Raw genomic sequence first — 18377 nt, 5'->3', positions numbered from 1 at the left:
CAATGCCAAATGTTCCCATGCCTGCTGGAAGATGCTACCTGCTAAGGCAGTAGTGGCCATGCTGATTGATTTCCCAAAGTAACATCAATTTCTTCTCTTTAATTCCTACAGTGAATTGGCTGTTGTTGTTCTGAGCCTGCATTGAGCCTTTTTGTCACTAAAGACATTGTAGTACTTATGGCATTAGCAGTTACATAAGCTGGCTGTCTCCGAGGGGGCTTTGCTGTGCCGTGATGCTCCTTTAGGGTTAGGTAAGAACCATCCACAGAGAAGGGAGATGTGAAAGAAAGTACGCATCTGTAGTCAAGAGACTTATTTGAACTTTTTTCCCCACAGGAAAAGCAGATTTTGGAGTTTTCACGTATTCTCTGTGGCTCCACAGATTAGAGGGGGACCGTGGGAAAGCTGCCAGGGCTTGGAGATCAATCCAGCCTTTGTAAATCCTTTCGTCTGACTGGCGGCTTCATACAATTGCGTATTACCCAGTTTTTTATTGGTGGTTGATTAAATTCCTGTTGGTCAACACAAATAGTGCTGTGCAGGCTGTGCATTCTTGGGATGGAAATCGGCATTGCAAAGCACTTCCTAGAGAAAGGCAGGGACAACCTGTCATTTTAAACCACATTCAAGGGACACTTGAGTGGGGAGAAAGGACAAATCCCTCCATGCAAGCGACTTCCCAGGCATTTCTCATGTGCCTGCAGAGGCTGAGCCTGCAGTGAGAGAGTGTGAGAGGTGGGTCCCCACTTCTCTGGCAGTGAAGGCGAGCAGCCTCAGCAGGGATGTGCTCATCAAGCCCCCAGGCCTGCAGGGTGGGGGAGGTGTGGTGCATGGCGGACCCAGTATGTATAACAAGGATTAATGGGATGAAATTAGGCGAAGGAGAAAGTCGTCAGGACATGTTCCCTCAAGGTGACAGCTATTAGGCTGCAGCATAGTTTCTCAAGGGAAACAATGGATACTTACTTCCTCCGGTGTTGTTAAAATGAGAACATGAGAAAAACTGGGGAAGATGGGTGCTATCAGTGGCTTCAGGGGGCTCCAGGGAGACATGGTCCCCCCAGGAACAGTGCGTTTCTGGGAGGGATGGAGGAGGCATGAGTAGAACTTCTGCCTTTCTACAGGGCAGGGTCTTCAGCTGAGGTTTGAACTCAGGGAAGCTGGCGGCTACTGTCTACCAAAGCTAGACGTTACCGGTAAAGCAGCAGCAGGGACTTGTTCCTGCTGTGAGGCAGGGCTCTGGCAGGCCCTGAAACAACACTCCCGAAATTCATTGGTCTTTCAAAATACCCTTTTTAAATACTGATTGGCTTTTATGAAGGAAAGCATAGGACTTAAGACTTGGAGTAATCAGGAATCAAAATAGTTTAGGAACCTCTGTGCTTGATGACCTGCAACATCTTCATGCTTTTGTGAATGGTGTTACCTTGGACATCCACACATTTTCCTTCCACATCCTTGTCCCTGGAGCAAAGCAACCTGTTTTATCTTTGGGTGTAAAGATTCATTTCTCATCTCTGTGCAAGGTGCGCACCGAGAAAATGAGCCCACTTGGTTATTTGGGGAGGAGATGGGGGATATCAGTGGCTTTAGGGAGCCTGTGCCTAGTGGTCTTTTTTCTTTTATGTGTGTAACTAAGAGCTCTCCTGTGGAAATAAGATCATCTTCTCTCCCTCTACTAGTTCTCAGATAGTCCCAAGATGTGGATGCAGAGGAGACCCAGGTGACTTTCTGCAGTGAGCAGATAGGAGATGCCAGGAGCAACATGTGGTTGGGAAGGAAGACATTTGTGTCAGGGTCCCTTCCTGTATCCCTTCCCTCTGCCTCAGCTTTGCCACGATATGTGTTATCAGAACTGACTCTCAAATGTTTAGACTGAATAGTAGGAAGAGATTTTTCACACTGAGTGTGGTAAAACACTGCAATAAGTTGCCCAGAGAGGTGATAGATGCCCCATCCTTGAAAACATTCAATGTCGGATTGAATGGGGCTCTGAGCAAACTGATTGATTGAATATGTCCCTTCTCTCAGCAGGGTGGTTGAACTAGATATCCTGTAAAGGTCCCTTTGAACTCAAACCATTCTATGATTCTGTGTGACACCACATAGTAAGCAGAGGTCCATGCTGCGGAGAGCCCACTCTTCGAGGCAGAAGAAATGCCAGATATGCATTTGAAGGCCAACATAGATGGGTCTTGCAGGTTCCTGTGTGCTGCTGAAGCGACAAGGTGGAGAGGGAGCTGTGGAGGCTGCTCTGCAGACTCAGAATATTATGTGTTAACCTGCTTGGCAGGGAGCAGTAAACCACCAGTCCAAAGGGCTTGAGTGAGAGGTAATAAAGCTGTTAATAAATAACAGGGAAAGCAGGCTATGTTGCGTAGTTTTAATATCTGAATACAACCTCAGGGAAACATGGTAGAGGTTTGTATAGTCCTTTTACAAAGCTGTAGTGAGCAGTTGTTTGGCTTGTGGGATCAGAAAGTCTCTTCTGATCGCTTACTCTCTGAATCATTGTGGGATTGATTTTATTATCCCTGGTGGCCAAATGCCTGGGTTCTCCTTGCTGCCCCAGGCACGGTGATGGTGCAGTTCCTTGCTTTGCTCTAATCACCAGGGAACTCATCCTGTGGGATGCTCAGTCCTGGCAAAGACCAGCTTTATAGAGTGCTTCCTAAAACTTCTGCCTGAGGGTGATAGTATGGATGAGAGTGAGTCAGAGTTGTCAGATTGAGTTGCTACTTCTAAATGATTTCTCATGTTGTAATATTAATTTATCTTAAAAAAAGGTGTGTGGTTTTTTTTCCTATTGTCTCATTATTTCACTCTAGCCCAGTGGTGCGTTGTAATCTACTCCATCTTATTTCTATTCCCTTTAGACATTGTACAGTTAGGAAATGCTTAGGTATGGTCTGGCCTTTCTTTCCAGGGATCAGTCATATGTTTACTATATTCAGAGTCTTAAGCCATGCCACGTGTCCCTCACTGTAGGTATCTGGAGTCTCTATTCTGCTCAGTTTTGGGATATAACATATTTTTGGCTGGCCTACTGCTGTTCCCAGCTGGCCCTGACAAAGCCTGTGCTGGTTCAGTACAGCCAACACGTTGCACTTGACAGCCTTTCTCCTGTTTAATTTCCTTTCACTAACTCCTGCAACAGAGCAGGGGGTGCTGGCAGGGGAGGCTGCAGGTAGGATGTGAAGCATCACTGCTTTCCTAAGTGAGGATCTCCCTCCACCCTCTTGTAAAGCACATAGGCAACTGTCTCTTCTCTGTTTGTGTAATTTGATGACATGAAGGGGCTCCTCAGTTGCCCAGTTGTAGGTTTGTGTTTTTTGGTTGAGTTTTACCTCAGGTGAAAGCTGGCAGGGATTGGATTCATGCTATCTTCCAGCTTGGCATTGAAGTACAATGAATGAACTGTACATACTATATTGTTTTTATGCATAGATGTTTTTCCTGTCTGTACTGAGCCCTTTAAGGTGTTTGGGAAGAAACACACTTTCCTCCCACGGTCATGCTGCTGTTGGAACTTGTTTGTCAAAAGTGAGTTAAATTACTGCTCGATTACAGCACATAATGTTTAACTATGGTCTGTAGTAGGAGAGCACAGGGATAAGTGGTTTTCCACTGCCAAGGGAAGGAAAGAACCAAGTGGGGGAAAGAGAGAAGAACTAACTTGGAAAATACCCCAAATCAGAGGGGACCTGCTGTAAGGGGAGGAATTCCCTCAGTGCTCTGGACTGCAATAGAGCTCTGCTTCCCACAATACTGTCTGGGAGAAACCAGCATGTTAAACCAGCTAAATGCCAAATGCATGAAGAGCCAAAACTGAATAATGGGTGAATGGTGGGACCTGTGCAGGTGTCCATCCTAACTGGTAGTAGCCACTGGCTCTACAACTGGGGTTATTTTTGGCAAATACGACTGGGTGTGGACTTTCTGCCTGTAACATAGCCAGGCTTCATGTCCTTGGCCATAGAAATCTGTGTGTCTTTGACACAAACGCGCACAATCCCCAACTCCAGAAATGCTAAGTGTGCAGGGATTTGGATGTTCCCTGGCAATTGCCTTAAGCCGTGAGTTTGCAGCTATTTTAGGCTTTCTTCCCTTTCTCTCTCCGAGGGTCTCACCAGAAATTTCATCCTGAACTAAAAATTGCATGAAATTGGATGCGCCTGTGTTAAAAACGCTCTCTTGATAAATCAGCATTTTCTTATGAAAACCTGCTTTACCTAAGAATTCCCAATGAGCCCTCATCCCAGGCAGCACAGCAAGAGTAGATGGTGCCATGAAATTGTGCATCTTTCTTGTCACTTGGGCAAGAGCCCTCCCTTGCCAGCCCCAGGTGTGGGAATGAGGTTTTTTGCTATCCTGCCCCATACATAAACACTATCCATGACTGGATAAATGCTTTTTGCTGGAAAAAGGCCAGCAATTTTTAACAGCTTTGCTACCTTGCGCTTTTTTAGGCTTAGGTGGAGAGATGCCGGCAGCCAGTGCTGGGGCGAAGGAGGAGATGCAGGGCAGCCTGGACCAGGGTTGGGGGCATAACGAATTCCTGGGCACATGGAGGCTGTTTAGCGAGCACTGAGCTCCAATGGGCCCCTGGGTAGAAGGGCTTTGATCTGACTCCAGCCCTTTCCCACCAAGGCATCGCTTTTGAATGCGTTCCTGCTCTCAGCATTGCCTTGCACATCAGACAAAGGCGAGGGGAGTGAGGATGGAGAGGCCGGGGGGGCTGTTTACCCTCATCAGGAATGGTCCAGTGGCTGAAGTCAATAGACCCTATTTTTCATTAACCTAATCATTATTTTTTTCTTACTGCCAATTAAATTTTTCCTGTCCATACTCAGAAGGGCATTATTTGCATCTATGAGTTATATTTTTTAATAGGGGACTCCCTGTACATGGTGGGTATATTTGAGGAGTGGAATTTAAAGTTTAATTTCTCTCAGGATGGAAGAGGATTTTTGAGTTCTAATTGTCACGCAGCTTGGATTCCTGACAGTTAAAGACCACGTTGGAAACGCTGGTTTCCATTGTGTGGAGTGGATAATTATTCAACCCTCTCCCAGGCTCACTGCATGTATTGTCCAGAAGAATCTTCCCAAGCAAAAAGAAGGGGCAGATTTACAACCCAAAATGTGTTTTCAAAGCCTGCAAAAAATTCAAGTTGATGTTTGCAAAGAAAGACTTTTGCAAATATTTAAGATCATCTTATTTACCCTTTTTTTTTTAAATAAAAAAAAGACCCATCAATTAATCTGTTAATCTGCCTTTCCTCTCGCAGGTTGCTTAGGAGGTAGTTTTGTAAACTCAAGAGAGCCCTTCTGCAGCTGGACTGCTTTGTGCTATCAGTTTCTAAGCAGGATTCTTTCGAAGGCAGTGGGAATTTCTGCACAAAACCTACTGGCCCATTTGTATGTATCATGTTGAATGTAAGATTTACAGCCATCTGAAACTTGGCAGTGCTTCTTACCTAGGAGGTAGTGCTAATCTATCCAGGAGAAAATGTTGAAGGATTCAAACAAGCTTAAAATTTCAAAGCAAAACTCATTCACAAGTGTTTTATTTCACAAGGCTTTGGATTAACTTGATGTCTTTCTCACAGGTTTTTGGACCATTAATGGTTAGAAATCTGCAATAAAAATGGAGAAATATGAGCAAAGGTCTTGTCAAATGTGGCAAAGCGCTTGTAACTGCAACAATTTCTCCAAATCTTTTGAGGGTGGGATCAAAGTTGCACATGTTTGGGTGGGTTCAGGTTCAGAGGCAAATGTCTTGAGCAGCTTTGGTCAGTGTGATGAGTTCAAAGAGAAAAATACCAATTTTCCACTCTTTCTCCTTGCTGAGAAGTGGAGCTACAATAGTGTGAAATGGAAACCAGGGAGCAGACTCTGGGATACACGTGCACTCATTTCAGTGCATTTACAAGGGATAATTAACAGGGCAGTTTGGTGTGCAAATGTTTCACATTGGTGTGTTTTCCAGAGCTTTCTGGCTGTGACAGAGTAACAGAGGGCTCTGAACAGAACTTGACTTTAATTTGCAGCATTTTTGATTTCACTAGTGCAAACTCGAGAGTCCTTGGGCTTCTGATAACTACCTTACTACGGGGCATTTCTGACTATTGAAGTAGCTTAGGACAACCTGGTATTCATTTCCCACATACTGAGTTTTCAAATTAGCAACTTTTGTGTTCTCGCTTGTGCTGCCCTAAGGCTCATAGATGTGGACACAGATGTCTCTATAGTCTTCTCCAGCCTCTTCCTCTGTCATAGTACCTACAAGCCTTGACTGGAGTTTGTCAGTGCTGCAGAGGCTGTTTCCTAACCCATGTGGTTTCCTGGCATTCCCCAACTCGCCTGCATTCTCTGAGCATCTCTTTTTTGAGCTCTTTTGGCTAGAGACCATATGTTGTTACTATAGTTATACTGAGCCTCGTGTATGTTGGCCTTCTGTGGTTTAGGACTGTGAATTTCTGTGAAAAGCTGGAAATAATGACTCTTATAAAGATAAGAAGTCTCTTTTTTTTGAGGTGGTACTAACTCTTGAAATTCCTGGCGGTATTTTAAAACAGACGACTGTTTCCAATGTAACCTTTTTATTGAAAACATACCAGTAGTACTGGGAGGCCCTACCCCAACACTTATTCTCCATGATCTCTTGCCAGATCGGCTTTCCTGTTTGTCAGTTACCATGCAGTTAGTTGAGACTTTCTGCAGTTGACAGAAAACCAAAATGTGTGGAAGGTTTCAGATTACTGAGTCTGACAGGCTAATCAAAGGCTGTTTAGTGATTTCATTTTTGCCTTCAAATAATTGTGGTGCTTCCTTTCTGGAATTTAGGTGAAATAGCCACGGATTTTCTCATGTGATATTTTCACAGGGTAGGCATGGAAAACAGAGTTGATGGGCTTTCAGGGTCACCTGACCCATCCCTTTGCCTCAAGGCAGACTCAGCTCTACCTAAACTACTCCTGACAGATGTTTGTCTAACCTGCTTGTGAAAGTCAGCATCAGTGGCAATTCCACCTCCTGAGGCACTCTTTTCTAGCCCTTAAATATCCCTGTTATTAGAGAGCTTGCTTTACCTGGGTGGGCATGGAGAACAATTTATTCACTTCATCTTTTTTTGGAAACCATTTACATATTTGAATCAGTTACTACATCCATGTTTAGTCTTTTCTTCTCCAGGCGAAACAATCTGGGTACCTTCAAGCTTTCCTGCTAGATTATGCTTTCCACACTCTGATCCTCCCTATTTCTCTCCTGAATTCCTTCCAAGTAGTCCACATGAGTCTCAAAGCGTGATGCCTAAAACTGGACACAGATCCTTATTCAAGATCTTTAATAGCACCAATGGAGGAGGATTATTTCCCTTGTTTACATACAGGGCTGTTGTTTCTGTGCAGTCTCACATACTGCTTTTGCCCCAGCGTGACACTGATTTATGCCCAGTTTATGAATTGTAATAGTTCCCAGGATCCTTTTCTACACTATTACTGTGTATGAGGATTTGAGAGATGCTGCCACAAAATTCTGCATTGAATTTAGAAGATGCTTTGAGTGTAGGACATTGGTGGTGGGATGGGCCTAGCCTTTGGTTGCTGTTGTAGAGATGGGGACAGAGGTTACCACAGTGGTAGCCAAAGCCAGGTAGGAAGGGTTGTGTTTTGGAAGTGGGAGGGAGGATTTAAGTAACTGGATGGATACAGGTGGAAATTAGTACAGCCTATCCTCTTGGTGTTGTGGATTTTCCCCTGGGACTGTACCCTCTTGGCAGCTTCTAGGGGCTACAGCCTTCCTCAAGGAGCATGTGGAGCAAAGTGGGCTACTCCTCGTGAAGCATTCCCACCATCCCAAATGTTTTGAGTTGTTTGTAGCCAGTGGAAAGCCACTAATCGGCTTTGGGGCTTTTTTTGACTGGGTCACGTGACCATGCTACCAAGATTAAAGCAGCACGAGGAAGGAAAAGAGGCTTAAACAGCTGAGGGTGCCTGGCAGGTCATTTTAACCTTTTCGTAATCATTAAAGCTGCAGAATCCCATTAGCGGTAAATGATTTGCAGCTCTGCTCCTGGAATGAGTGCTGGTGGCACAACTTTCTGTCCACCTCGGTCTTCCCTCACGGGAAAGTCCCATCACAGCTGGCTGGTAGGGCTCAAAGTTTGAGGGGAGGTTACAGCCATTCCTTCCTCTGCATCAAGGAGTCCATCGCACCAACGAGAAGCAATCCATGTATCTATTAAAAGCAGAGGATTTTTCTCTCTGTATCTAAAATTAGACTCTCATGAAAGGTACTGCTTAGACCATACTGTGGTAGATCAGCCTTTGCCCATCTGTAGCGACAGTAGAGAGGTACAGGATAAGGAAGATTATGATGATCTCCTAATTCACTCCTTTGGCACTGGTCGATGTGCTATGGCTTGACTCTGCTGGAATCAGCGACAGTGTAACATTCTGTGCTGCTACAGTGCTTCTGATGTGGGAAGCAAAGCTTTTTGGACCGAGCTATGCTCCTCTCCTCAGTTTTTCACTTGCAAGTTCTTGCGAATGTAGTATTGTACCTAGTAGTCAGTTTGATCTTCTCTTGCTCTCCTTGCATCTTTTGTTGTCTCTTCATATCAAGCAGTAAGCATTGACAAAGCAGTGCTAATACCACGCTGTCTGGAAGGGAGGATCACTCTGAACCACCTGCAATTTGAACATTGTCCCACTTCCTCTAGAGTTGCCCTTTCTGCATTCAGGCAGTTCTTCACTGAGTACAAGGATGTGGTTGGACAGAAAATGGCTTCTTAAAGAGGCCAAGGAAAACCTGAATTCTGCCTGGTGTCACTGAGCTGTGATGGGTGTTGCAGATTTTGCAACACCTGGAATTGATCCAGAAAGCACCTCCTTCCTTGGACAGTGCAAGGTTACGTGTATACAGGGCAAGGACACTGCAGTGGGTGTAAATCAGCCCTCCTCTGTTACTTATACACCAGTCAAGACTGTCTGGCTCTGTGTGTCATGGACGATAATATTTCTATCACTGTGTTTGCTTATTGCATCTAGTTACAGTCTGTCCACTCTTGCTTAAAAAACTCAGCCTGAGGCTGAACCTCAAAAAAGACCCACACTGATTGTTCTCAGAGCGATGTCCATAGTCAGGCATTAAAACACAACTTGTAAAATGAATGCAATCTTTTCCTTGGTTGTTTACTTTCAAAATCTCATGGGGATAGAAGGAAAGATTTCCCCAGGAAACCTGGACAAACAGTAGTGACTAATAATTAGGGCTGAACCGGTCTGTCGTGCAAGTAGCAGATCAAGTGGGGAGCACATCAGAGCGTCCCAGTGAAGGGCCATCCTTTGCAAGCAGGCTTACAAGAATAGCTGCAGCAGCGCTGTGTCTCCTTGCCCAGTCCCAGCAGCAGAAGTTGTCCCCTAAGGAGGGAGGGAGTGTGGTGTCAGACTACAAGACTGGGAGGTGTTTTACCACCTTCCCGTTAAGCAGGTTTTACAGGATGAAGGAGTTAGATATCTTCAGATGCAAGCAATCTCCAGTGGTCCTGTGATAGAAGGACTGCCTCTGTGAAGTTTGTAGAGTAAAGGTAACTCAAGCAAGGAAGGAGAAACCAGTTGCCGCTCTCCGATGGGATGAGACAGTTCTCTCACAGCAGCGCTGCATTACGTGGGCACACATGCACGTGCTGCTCCTTCCCTTTTGACTGCCTCCTAATGAAATTTTGATAAGATATTGGGAGCTCTTGAGCTGCTGTTGACAGTTGTCATGGCCAGATGTTCTGCTGTGAGCGGGGATGATGTCATGGCTGGAAGTCACAGTAGTGAGATGTAAAAGCCGAAATCAGGAGAGACCTTATCAGACTGTTACAGACTGACTTGAGGCCGCTAAGCTCCCAGACAGGCCTAATGAACTGGAACTGAGTTGGGAACGTGCAGTCTTGAAAAACTTCAGAGCTCATAGTTGCAAGCTTGCTATAAAATATTAATTAAAAAGCTGCATTGGCATATGTCCTATCCTATCAGAGCCACACTTTGCAGCAGCACAGCTCTGTCACCAGTGTGTAACCACCGGCTTGTGAGAGTTACGTAGATGTGTATTAGTCCGAGACCAGATTTCTTTGTTGTATGTGATTAGACCCACAAATAACTTCTCTGTGGTTTTGACTAGTGTTTGAATACTTGTACTAGAGCCATCACCCACACCTTGAAAATCAGGCCTGATCCTACCTGTCTTATTCAGACAGATGTCATCATGGGTGGCTTTGAATGCTCTGTATGGGCCTTTTATTTTTTTAGCTTAGTCTAGGCGGCGTCCATTCAGTAAAAGCATGCTGTAGCACCTCGCCTATGGAAATAATCAAGATTTGGCCTTAGTTCTGCTTCTGTTAAGTGTCCTGCTGTCAACTCTTTAATGTTGCCTGGCAGTGTGTGGAGGAAGGTGCTGCCTGTGCACCTTGGGTGAATGAGTTGATGGGAGAGAGATAGGTATGGTTAGCTTGTAGAATATCTTGCAGAGCTACAAAAGGCTGGAAGCTGCTGTCTGCCATAGATGTTATTGTTTCATATTCTCTTACCAGGTCCCAAAAGAGACCCTGCATTGCATCCAAGCTCTTACTTGAGAGGCATGGAGATTGGGGTTAGCAGAGCATGGTATTTTGAGAGAAGGGCGCAGGTGAGTGTCATTGCAGGATTGAGTGCGCTAAGGTGAACCAAGGAGCCTGCCCCAAAAGCCCTGGTGGTGCCGTAGCAGAGGGCCGCGTCTGCAAAATTGAAGTTTTTCGGTAGTGGCTTTGTGGTGTCCCTGCTCATGTTTAAGACATCCACCGAGTTAAGCTTGATGTGAAAACTTGTCTCATGGACCAGTCTGAAACAGGACATTGGGAATGGAGTTTGTTAGTAAGAACAGAAGGATGGGGGCTGCCTAGGAAAAAGCAAAGGTGGTGCGTTTGTCCACCTCTTTCAATAATTTCCTTTAATGACAGTATATAAAGAGGTGTGAGTTTCATCTGCTTCCCAGCTGCTCTGAAAGAGCCCTGTTGCCTTAATAAATCAACTTTTTTACAGGATGTAACCACTGGCCCATTTTTCAACCTGCTTGTCTGTGTCAAGAAGCGGAACCAGCAGAGAAATATGAATCTGAAGTATGGTGCCGAAGAGCAGAGGTGTGATAATGAAACGGCCTACAAACAGAGAAATGTTTTATTGAATACAAGTGAAGGACTTTTTAGAAGATGATCTTTGATGGAAGGGGAGGAAGTGAAAATGTGTGTCCTGTCATGTGAAGGAGATGGTGGCAGCTGACTGCAAGGTGCAAACCTGGCAGAGCATCTCTTCCTGTCTGTCTTTCTTGGGTTTGGATTTGGGAGAATCCCTTGAGGGTTACTGCTTTTTATGAGAGGAGAAAGAGCCTTGTTTACAGGACATTGACAAAATATAGCTGTGCTTTACTGTCTTAAATCATTCTTAGATGATCTAAAAGTACCACATGGGGAAAAAACACAGCAGGAGGCAGTAAGTGTCCAGCCTCGCTGCTGGGGGTGTGGAGCACCTCCATGGTGCACACAGCAACAGTATGGTGCTGGAGTAGGGCATCACGGTTTTGACCTGCCAGCCAGCACCCCAGCAAGATGCTGCCTGACCCCTGATTTTGTAGTAGACATTGAAAAGACAAATCAAATTCCAGTGGAATGCCTTGGAAGAGGACTAAGGCATCTCTGTTGGCTCAAGTCTGCTCGTGCCAAGTTGTTTTGTGTTGCCTAGACTGCGTGTAGGAACCATCCTCCTGTGAGTGAGTCCCATCTGAGGACTCTCGACTGTTTCCTTGTCTCACGGACACCTGTATGAACCTTTTCTTGCATCTGTATTGTGAACTGCCCTAAGTAAAGGGGTTTCATTTTTTGTCTTCTATTCCGTTAAGTGCTAAGGCCTCATTATGAAACGGTCTTAAATAAAAGTGTCTTGATCCCAACCATATACCTACCACACAAACCTCTGTGCTGCATACTTGTGGTTTGGAGAAATGGCATACAAGGAAATAGAAGCATTTATTTTGCTACTGTCAAAATAAATGTATAATTCATTGTATTTACCCCTCTGACAGATTCCTCTGAAATCTCAAATAAGAATCAGAAAGGCTCCAGTGTCTCCAAGTGTCTTTTAAAATGACACTGTTCTGTGCTCTGCAGGCTGAAAGATTGTTTTGATTAACAAAACAGTTTCTAATTTATGTTTTAAAAAAGCTTCAGGAGCCAAGCTGTTCCTTGCTCTCTCAGAGGCCATTGAGTTAAAAGAAGGTAGAGTGATTTGTCTTGCCTCAATTTAGCTGTAATGAGTATTAAGTGGTTTATCTATGTGGAGAGAAGTTACTCAGCTAGATTATATCCAAGTTGAATTACACCCCATTCCAGATGGAGTATATTTTTAAAGACAGTAAATCTTGAGCAGGGTGGATAATAACAGTAATGCGCCTTCCTGGGCTGGAATGTGACTCTTTACCTCTGGAGATAATATGCAGTGCTACATCCAATTAGTTTTTCAAAGGCTTTGTAAAGAAATGGAACTTCAGGTTTTACAGCTCTGGGATCAATTTAGCTTGGAGTATTTACATCGTACAAGTGAGCAATGGTTGATGGTCATTATGGTTTTCATTGTTTTGCTGTTGTGGGCAGCAGCCTGGCAAGGCACACATCACATCTCTCCCTGACCTCTTCTTCTACACCAAATATAATGGCTGTGACAGGGAGAGTGTTGGGTGGGAGATGAGATGTTTTGATGGTGAATTCCTTCCTTCTGGTATCATCTGGTCCACTATGGCATCCATTGCTCGTGCAGCTGCTGCTTGTGGCCCTGAGGAATAACTGGAGGGGGATGTTGGCCCTGCTGGCATCCCAAGTGGCACTGAGTGCCAGAGCATTCTCCCAAAAATCTTATCGTTGACAATGTGTCCTTGACCATGTTGCCTTCACCACTATCTTTGTCTGCTTTCCTGATACTGCGCCTCCCCTTCACTGTGCTACAGCTCTGCAGAACCACCTGGCATGGTTAAGATGAGGTATTAGGTCACTAGTGAGGCACCAGCAGGCATGTGTGGACTCAGAGTAAGTGCTACAAGTTGGTGGCCCAGGCAGGTGTGCCGGGGGTACACCCCAGCACTCAGGTCTGGGAGCTGCTTGTTCCATCAAGGAGAGGGCATTTGCACTGGTGCATTCCTCATGGCTGGCAGCAGGCTTTGGGGACCATTCGTCTAATTTCTAATGAAGGGCATGAAGGGATCCAAGCTGTCAGTGATCCAGCTTTACCGTATCTTCTGGGTGGGTCAGCAAGGCTGTCCTCACCCCATGGCTCTGGGGGAGGCAGGGGAGGAGGGGAACTGACTGATAAGAAGAAGGTCAGCGGCAGAAAAATGTTGGGAATGTGTTTCTTGATCTAATGTGGGAGAGACTCAGCCTGGGGTTTCGCTGCTCAACCTGCCAGTGTTACTGCCTGCTGTCATGAGAGTTATGGGATTTTTTTAAACTTGAGATCAGGATGCTCATCTGGCACCTACCTCAACACTGGCAGGTCCAGAAGATGGGGGCAATTCATCTATGAGAGCGCTGTGAGGATGGTGATGGCTCTGAGCACTGTTCCTTAGCCTTTGTCTGAGAGAGCATCTTCTGCTCAAAAAAACCCAGATCATCTGCTTTTTTCTTTTTTTTTTCCCTCTGTCTGTTTTAGGTTGCTTGTGGGGTGTTTTCTGGCTGAGGTCAGACATCAGACATGATTTGGAGCTGAACAATGGTGTCTGAAGAATTCTGGTGGATCTCAGAACAGGCTTTCATGGCTAGAGGTAGCTGTGGTGTGTTTTGGTTGCTGGGGATGAAGGGGTTGCCTTCCCAAGGAGCGCCCTTTTTTTGCAAGGCTTATGAAACTCAAGTTTTTCTATCAACCAGCCTGTTCTTTTAGTATCTGAGGCCTGAACTCAGTAGCTTCTGTGTCACTGTTCAACTGTTTAACCTTAATTTCCTGTTGCCGTTAGTGCTGAAACCCACTGCAAGCACATTGGAGAGGTTGTTTATGAGGTTCAGGTTGTCTGCCTCCACCTTGGGTAACTTCCCACTGTGCTTGAACGCAGAGCTCTTGGAGAAGACCTCCTGCAGTTTCTTTGACCTTAGTGCACATGGGACTGGGCAAAAGGGCTTGTCTGCGTCAAAAAAAAAAGAGTTCCCATAATTTTTCATTTTGGTTGCTGTTCTTTGCGGGTGACAGGGTGTGGTGGTCCACAACATAAACTCTTGGTAGTGATAAGAAAGTACAAAGGTGAGAGTGAGCACTCCATACAGCAGGCTCCCTGCTGCCTGGGACTCAGGCTTGGAGTGCTAATGGGCAACAAGCTTAGTCAATAACTCTGGCTCTTGTGGAGTCTGTGTCTGTTAACAGCATCACATCAAGATCTTCTTGAACGTTATCTAGCATTTTTACACTTGTCTATGCAATTGTTGCTGTCTGTGTAATTTATGAATAGAGAGACTGTGCTTGGTCTGGAGGCGCTTCTCTGATTCCCAGGCAGGCATGTTTTGAGCCTTTCCTGTGACACCACTTTGAATCCTTCCTTGAAGCTGCTTTGAATGCCCTGATACTTTGAGATAAAAATCAAGACCTGCTGTATCAGGATCACTGCATTCATTGTGTAGAGGCACTCAAGTTCTGCTGCTGCCCTGGCAGCGTGCAGTATAGGTGAAGCTGGAGGGCATGCAGGGAAGGACGCTTTCTCTGCCCAGATGGAGGCTGTTGTATCCAGCATATGAGTGGAAATGGTGGAGTCTCTGGTTGTCTTCAGACAGAGCTGGAGACCATTCTGGGAACTGTTTAGCCAAATGGGTATTACTGGACTGAATTTAGGGATAAGATAACTAAGTGTGGTGGCCTGGGGCATAGTGGAGATCAGATCAAAGGGTCCATGGTCCTTCTGGCTTTGTATTTAAGAATCTCAAACTCCACTCTCATCCCACTGGAGGACAGATTCTTTACTAATTCAGCTAGTTGTTCAAGCTGATGCTGAAATCTTGCTGACTTAAGCACCGACCTTCTGCAGCGTTATACTCACCATCTTTTGATATGCATGACTAAATTCACAGTGCTGTTGGAGGCCTTCACAGGGAAGGTGTTGTGGGTTGGTCCCATAACCTGTTTGATTTGTCTTCTTCTCCTCCAACCTGGAGACTCCTCCCATATTTACGTGGTTGTTGGGCAGAGTTTGTGGTTCTCTGCAGTTGAAGGCAGTACCGCTGTGAACCATATCACCACTGGAAAGGTTCACTGAACTTGCATAACTTCCTATGGTGTCATCTTAACCTTTTTCACAAGGACTCGTTTGGATTTACTGGGTTTGGACAAAGCTCAATCCGAACAAAAAAGTGAGCATGGTCTCTCTGAGGGTGTTTGTGCTTTAGATGGGCACTTGACTCCAATCTGTCCTGCTGTTCCTTTATGTGCGGTTTGGCACAAGTCTACGGCACCACTTTTACAAGCATTTTCCAATTTTTCTCTTGAATGGTCAAAGCACTCTTGGTGATTAGCTGTAGCTTCCATGCTGGCTCTTCTGCAAAACTGCCCCCAGAGCTGCCAAGAAACGGCATTCGGGCTTGTGCTGAGTGCGTTCAGCAGCCATTGGCAAAGGCAAAGATAAGCTGTTTAGCACGGAGCCAGCCTAAACCTTACACTTGTGCGTGAGCATGCGTTTGTGTTTACAAAGATGCAGCCAGTGGTGCCTGCTAACCATGGGGGGGCTGATCCTGAAAGGTGCTGGCAGTCGGTGATGGACACTGATTGGCATCAGCGTGGTCACGTGAACTCCCGGTTCCTCACCGATTCACACTCCGTGGGAAGTCCTGTGGTTGAATAGTGGCTTTGGCAGTCATGCTATTATAAATGAAATGAGGAAAAATATAATTCTGTTCTGCAGGGTCCTTTTAGTAGTGCAGAAAGTGTTTGGATTTTTTTTATATGCTTAAGCTGTAAAACTCTTCCTCCTGCTTTGACAACTCACAGCCTCTGCTACCAAAATTACAAGTGGAGGAGAAATTTGGCAAACATCCAGGTGGATGGAAGGAACTATTGCAAACTGTTAAACTGTAATGAAAAAGGAGAAAAGGTTTTCCCAGGTTCCTTTATTTTCTTCCCTGTGAAATCTGCAAATGTGTTGTTTCAGAGCACATTTCAAAACAAAACCCAGATGTTTTGGAGGGCAGTAAGCCACCCACAAAGCTCTCTGTCGAGTTATCTTCTATGCCAGGTCACCCTATCTAGTGTTAGTGTCTTACTGCAATGGTAAACTGGCCATTACATTCCTTCAGGTTGAACATTACCATTTTATGTGACGGTATTCTGTATTTTATTGTCCTGGTATTGTTTCTGTTTAGTGTCACGTGCTTCCACTAGAAAAAACAGATGGTCCTGGGTAGGCACTTGTGTATGTCAGGCTGTGTGCATGATGCAGCTCTGTGGCCTTGCTGTATACGCTTCTCCCTTCTTTTACAGCACTGGCAGTTGTGGCGGTGACCTCCTTGTAGAGCTGTGCCAGCAGCTTGTTTTTGTGAGTTTTTCAGTTGTTTTCAAAAGGAAAAGGCGTGTGTGTGGAGGGATTGTTTATTCAAACCGAAAAGGAAACATCTTGTTCTGTTGTTGAGTAGTTTGGTGCATTTTAGATGAATGAGAATGGATTTCAAAGCTAGGAAATCACTATTATAAAATTGCGAAAGACAATATTTCAACCACACTTTCCTTCTGTCTCCCCTCCACCCCCCGTCAACCTACTGGCACTGATACGGGTTCACAGAAGATATTGCTGTTGCTGGATCTCAGCTTTTTACTGAAAAAAACTTTTCATCAGAATCCCCTTCTCACTCTATACACATGGATTTTTTTACATTAGATCTTTCCCAAACTTACTTTCCATGGAGGGAGGGAAAATGTATCACTGTCTGACAGTACTTGCCTGTAACACAAGAAGCTTAAATGGATTTTTTCTCTTTTCCTAAAGATCCGTCCTCCAACTATATCCGGCAACTTGAAACAAAAGTGAAACTGCTGGAGGATGACAACAAGCTGCTTTCCCAGGTAGGTTTTTAATTGCCTAATAGATATTAATGTGGCTCGGTTCTCCTGTTTCCATATAGTTGTGTCTGACTGCCTACTTGAATGCTCAAGAGCTTTTGGTGGACCAGGGGAAGAGCATAATGGTCTTTTCATATCAACCCCCCACTAACAGAATTGGGTCTCTTTGTTAAAGAAAAAAAAGAGAGAAAACAAAAGTATACCCTCTGTTAGTGTCTGTGTGTGTTTTGGAGATGTATCGATGCCTCCCTGCAGAACACCTTGATCTACTGCTGCTCTCAGAGATGCTGTGAGTGTCCAATGCTGCCTGTGCCCTTGCTGTAGGATTTTGTCTCGCTTGCCCATTTACATTGACTTTTATCTTGTTGAAAGAGGAGGCTGTAGTCAAAAGACAGCCTTGGGAATAGTTTTGTGCAGTGCTGGCTCCCAGCGTTTATTTGAGATCTTGCTTAAAGACAGACCTCTTTAAAACTGGCACTTTCTGCTTGCATCTGCCCTTCAAAGTCTACTCTGTGTGCCAGTGGGCTTTTTGATCACTCTTGGTGCTTACCTGTCTTTATATAGGAATGTCAAGCAGCAGGAAGAAAACAGTCATTCTGTCTGGTATGTCCCCTGGATCCCCTGTAAAACACAACACGGTGTAAAGAGGGGCAGCTTTGCTGAAATCAGTGGAACACTGTCTGTTTAAGTGTTTCGAAGAGTTACGCTTTTTCTCTTGTTCTTTGCATCCTTTCACTGTTGGACTGTTCTACCTCCCTGGCATTTTAAAGATATATTTTTTTTCTGTACTTTGCTTCTTACTTGAAGCACAGAGTTTCACAGTCATTTTGTTCCAGATTCTTTCCATTTATAGGGACTGGAAGTAAAAATATGCCTCCTAATTATTTTTTTTTTTGTGAAAAAAGAATACCTTTTTGCTAGTTTATGTTGTGCTGGGTTTTGTATTTCACCAAGTATGAAAATAAACTGCTACAGGATCATGTTTCTAAAACGTTCCTCTTTAGAAAAAGGAAATAAAACCAAAAGGCTCAATGCTTACTGATTTTTTTTTTTTACCTTACTATGAGTTTTTTTGTAAAGATTATCTCTAATTTCCAGTGTACTTATTGGCATTACTAGCCATGAAACAAAACTCACAGCATGCTGAAGGGTTAAAATCCCGAAAGGATGCTCAACTCAGCTGTTACCGAGTGGCTTCATGTATTAATCAATCACTAATTTAATTTTAACTCCCTCTGTCTTTCTCCCAACTTGTGAGTGAGCTGGTGGCGGTCAA

The 18377-nt window shown here is 44.7% G+C and overlaps 1 protein-coding gene across 1 annotated transcript in view; it reads left to right on the top strand.

The window, feature by feature from the left end:
• The window catches only part of CCDC85C (coiled-coil domain containing 85C), a 112127-nt gene that overhangs the window by 50846 nt on the left and 42904 nt on the right, over positions 1 to 18377 (top strand). The window contains exon 2 of the mRNA XM_069858824.1: positions 17028 to 17104. Within this exon, the coding sequence (XP_069714925.1) occupies positions 17028 to 17104 (77 nt within the window). The remainder of the gene's footprint in view (positions 1 to 17027; positions 17105 to 18377) is intronic.

The sequence above is a fragment of the Phaenicophaeus curvirostris genome, chromosome 5, assembly GCF_032191515.1.
Source record: "Phaenicophaeus curvirostris isolate KB17595 chromosome 5, BPBGC_Pcur_1.0, whole genome shotgun sequence".
Lineage (NCBI taxonomy): Eukaryota > Metazoa > Chordata > Aves > Cuculiformes > Cuculidae > Phaenicophaeus > Phaenicophaeus curvirostris.
The sequence above is the reverse complement of the archived record's forward strand: the minus strand, read 5'-3'. Positions and strand labels throughout refer to the sequence as shown.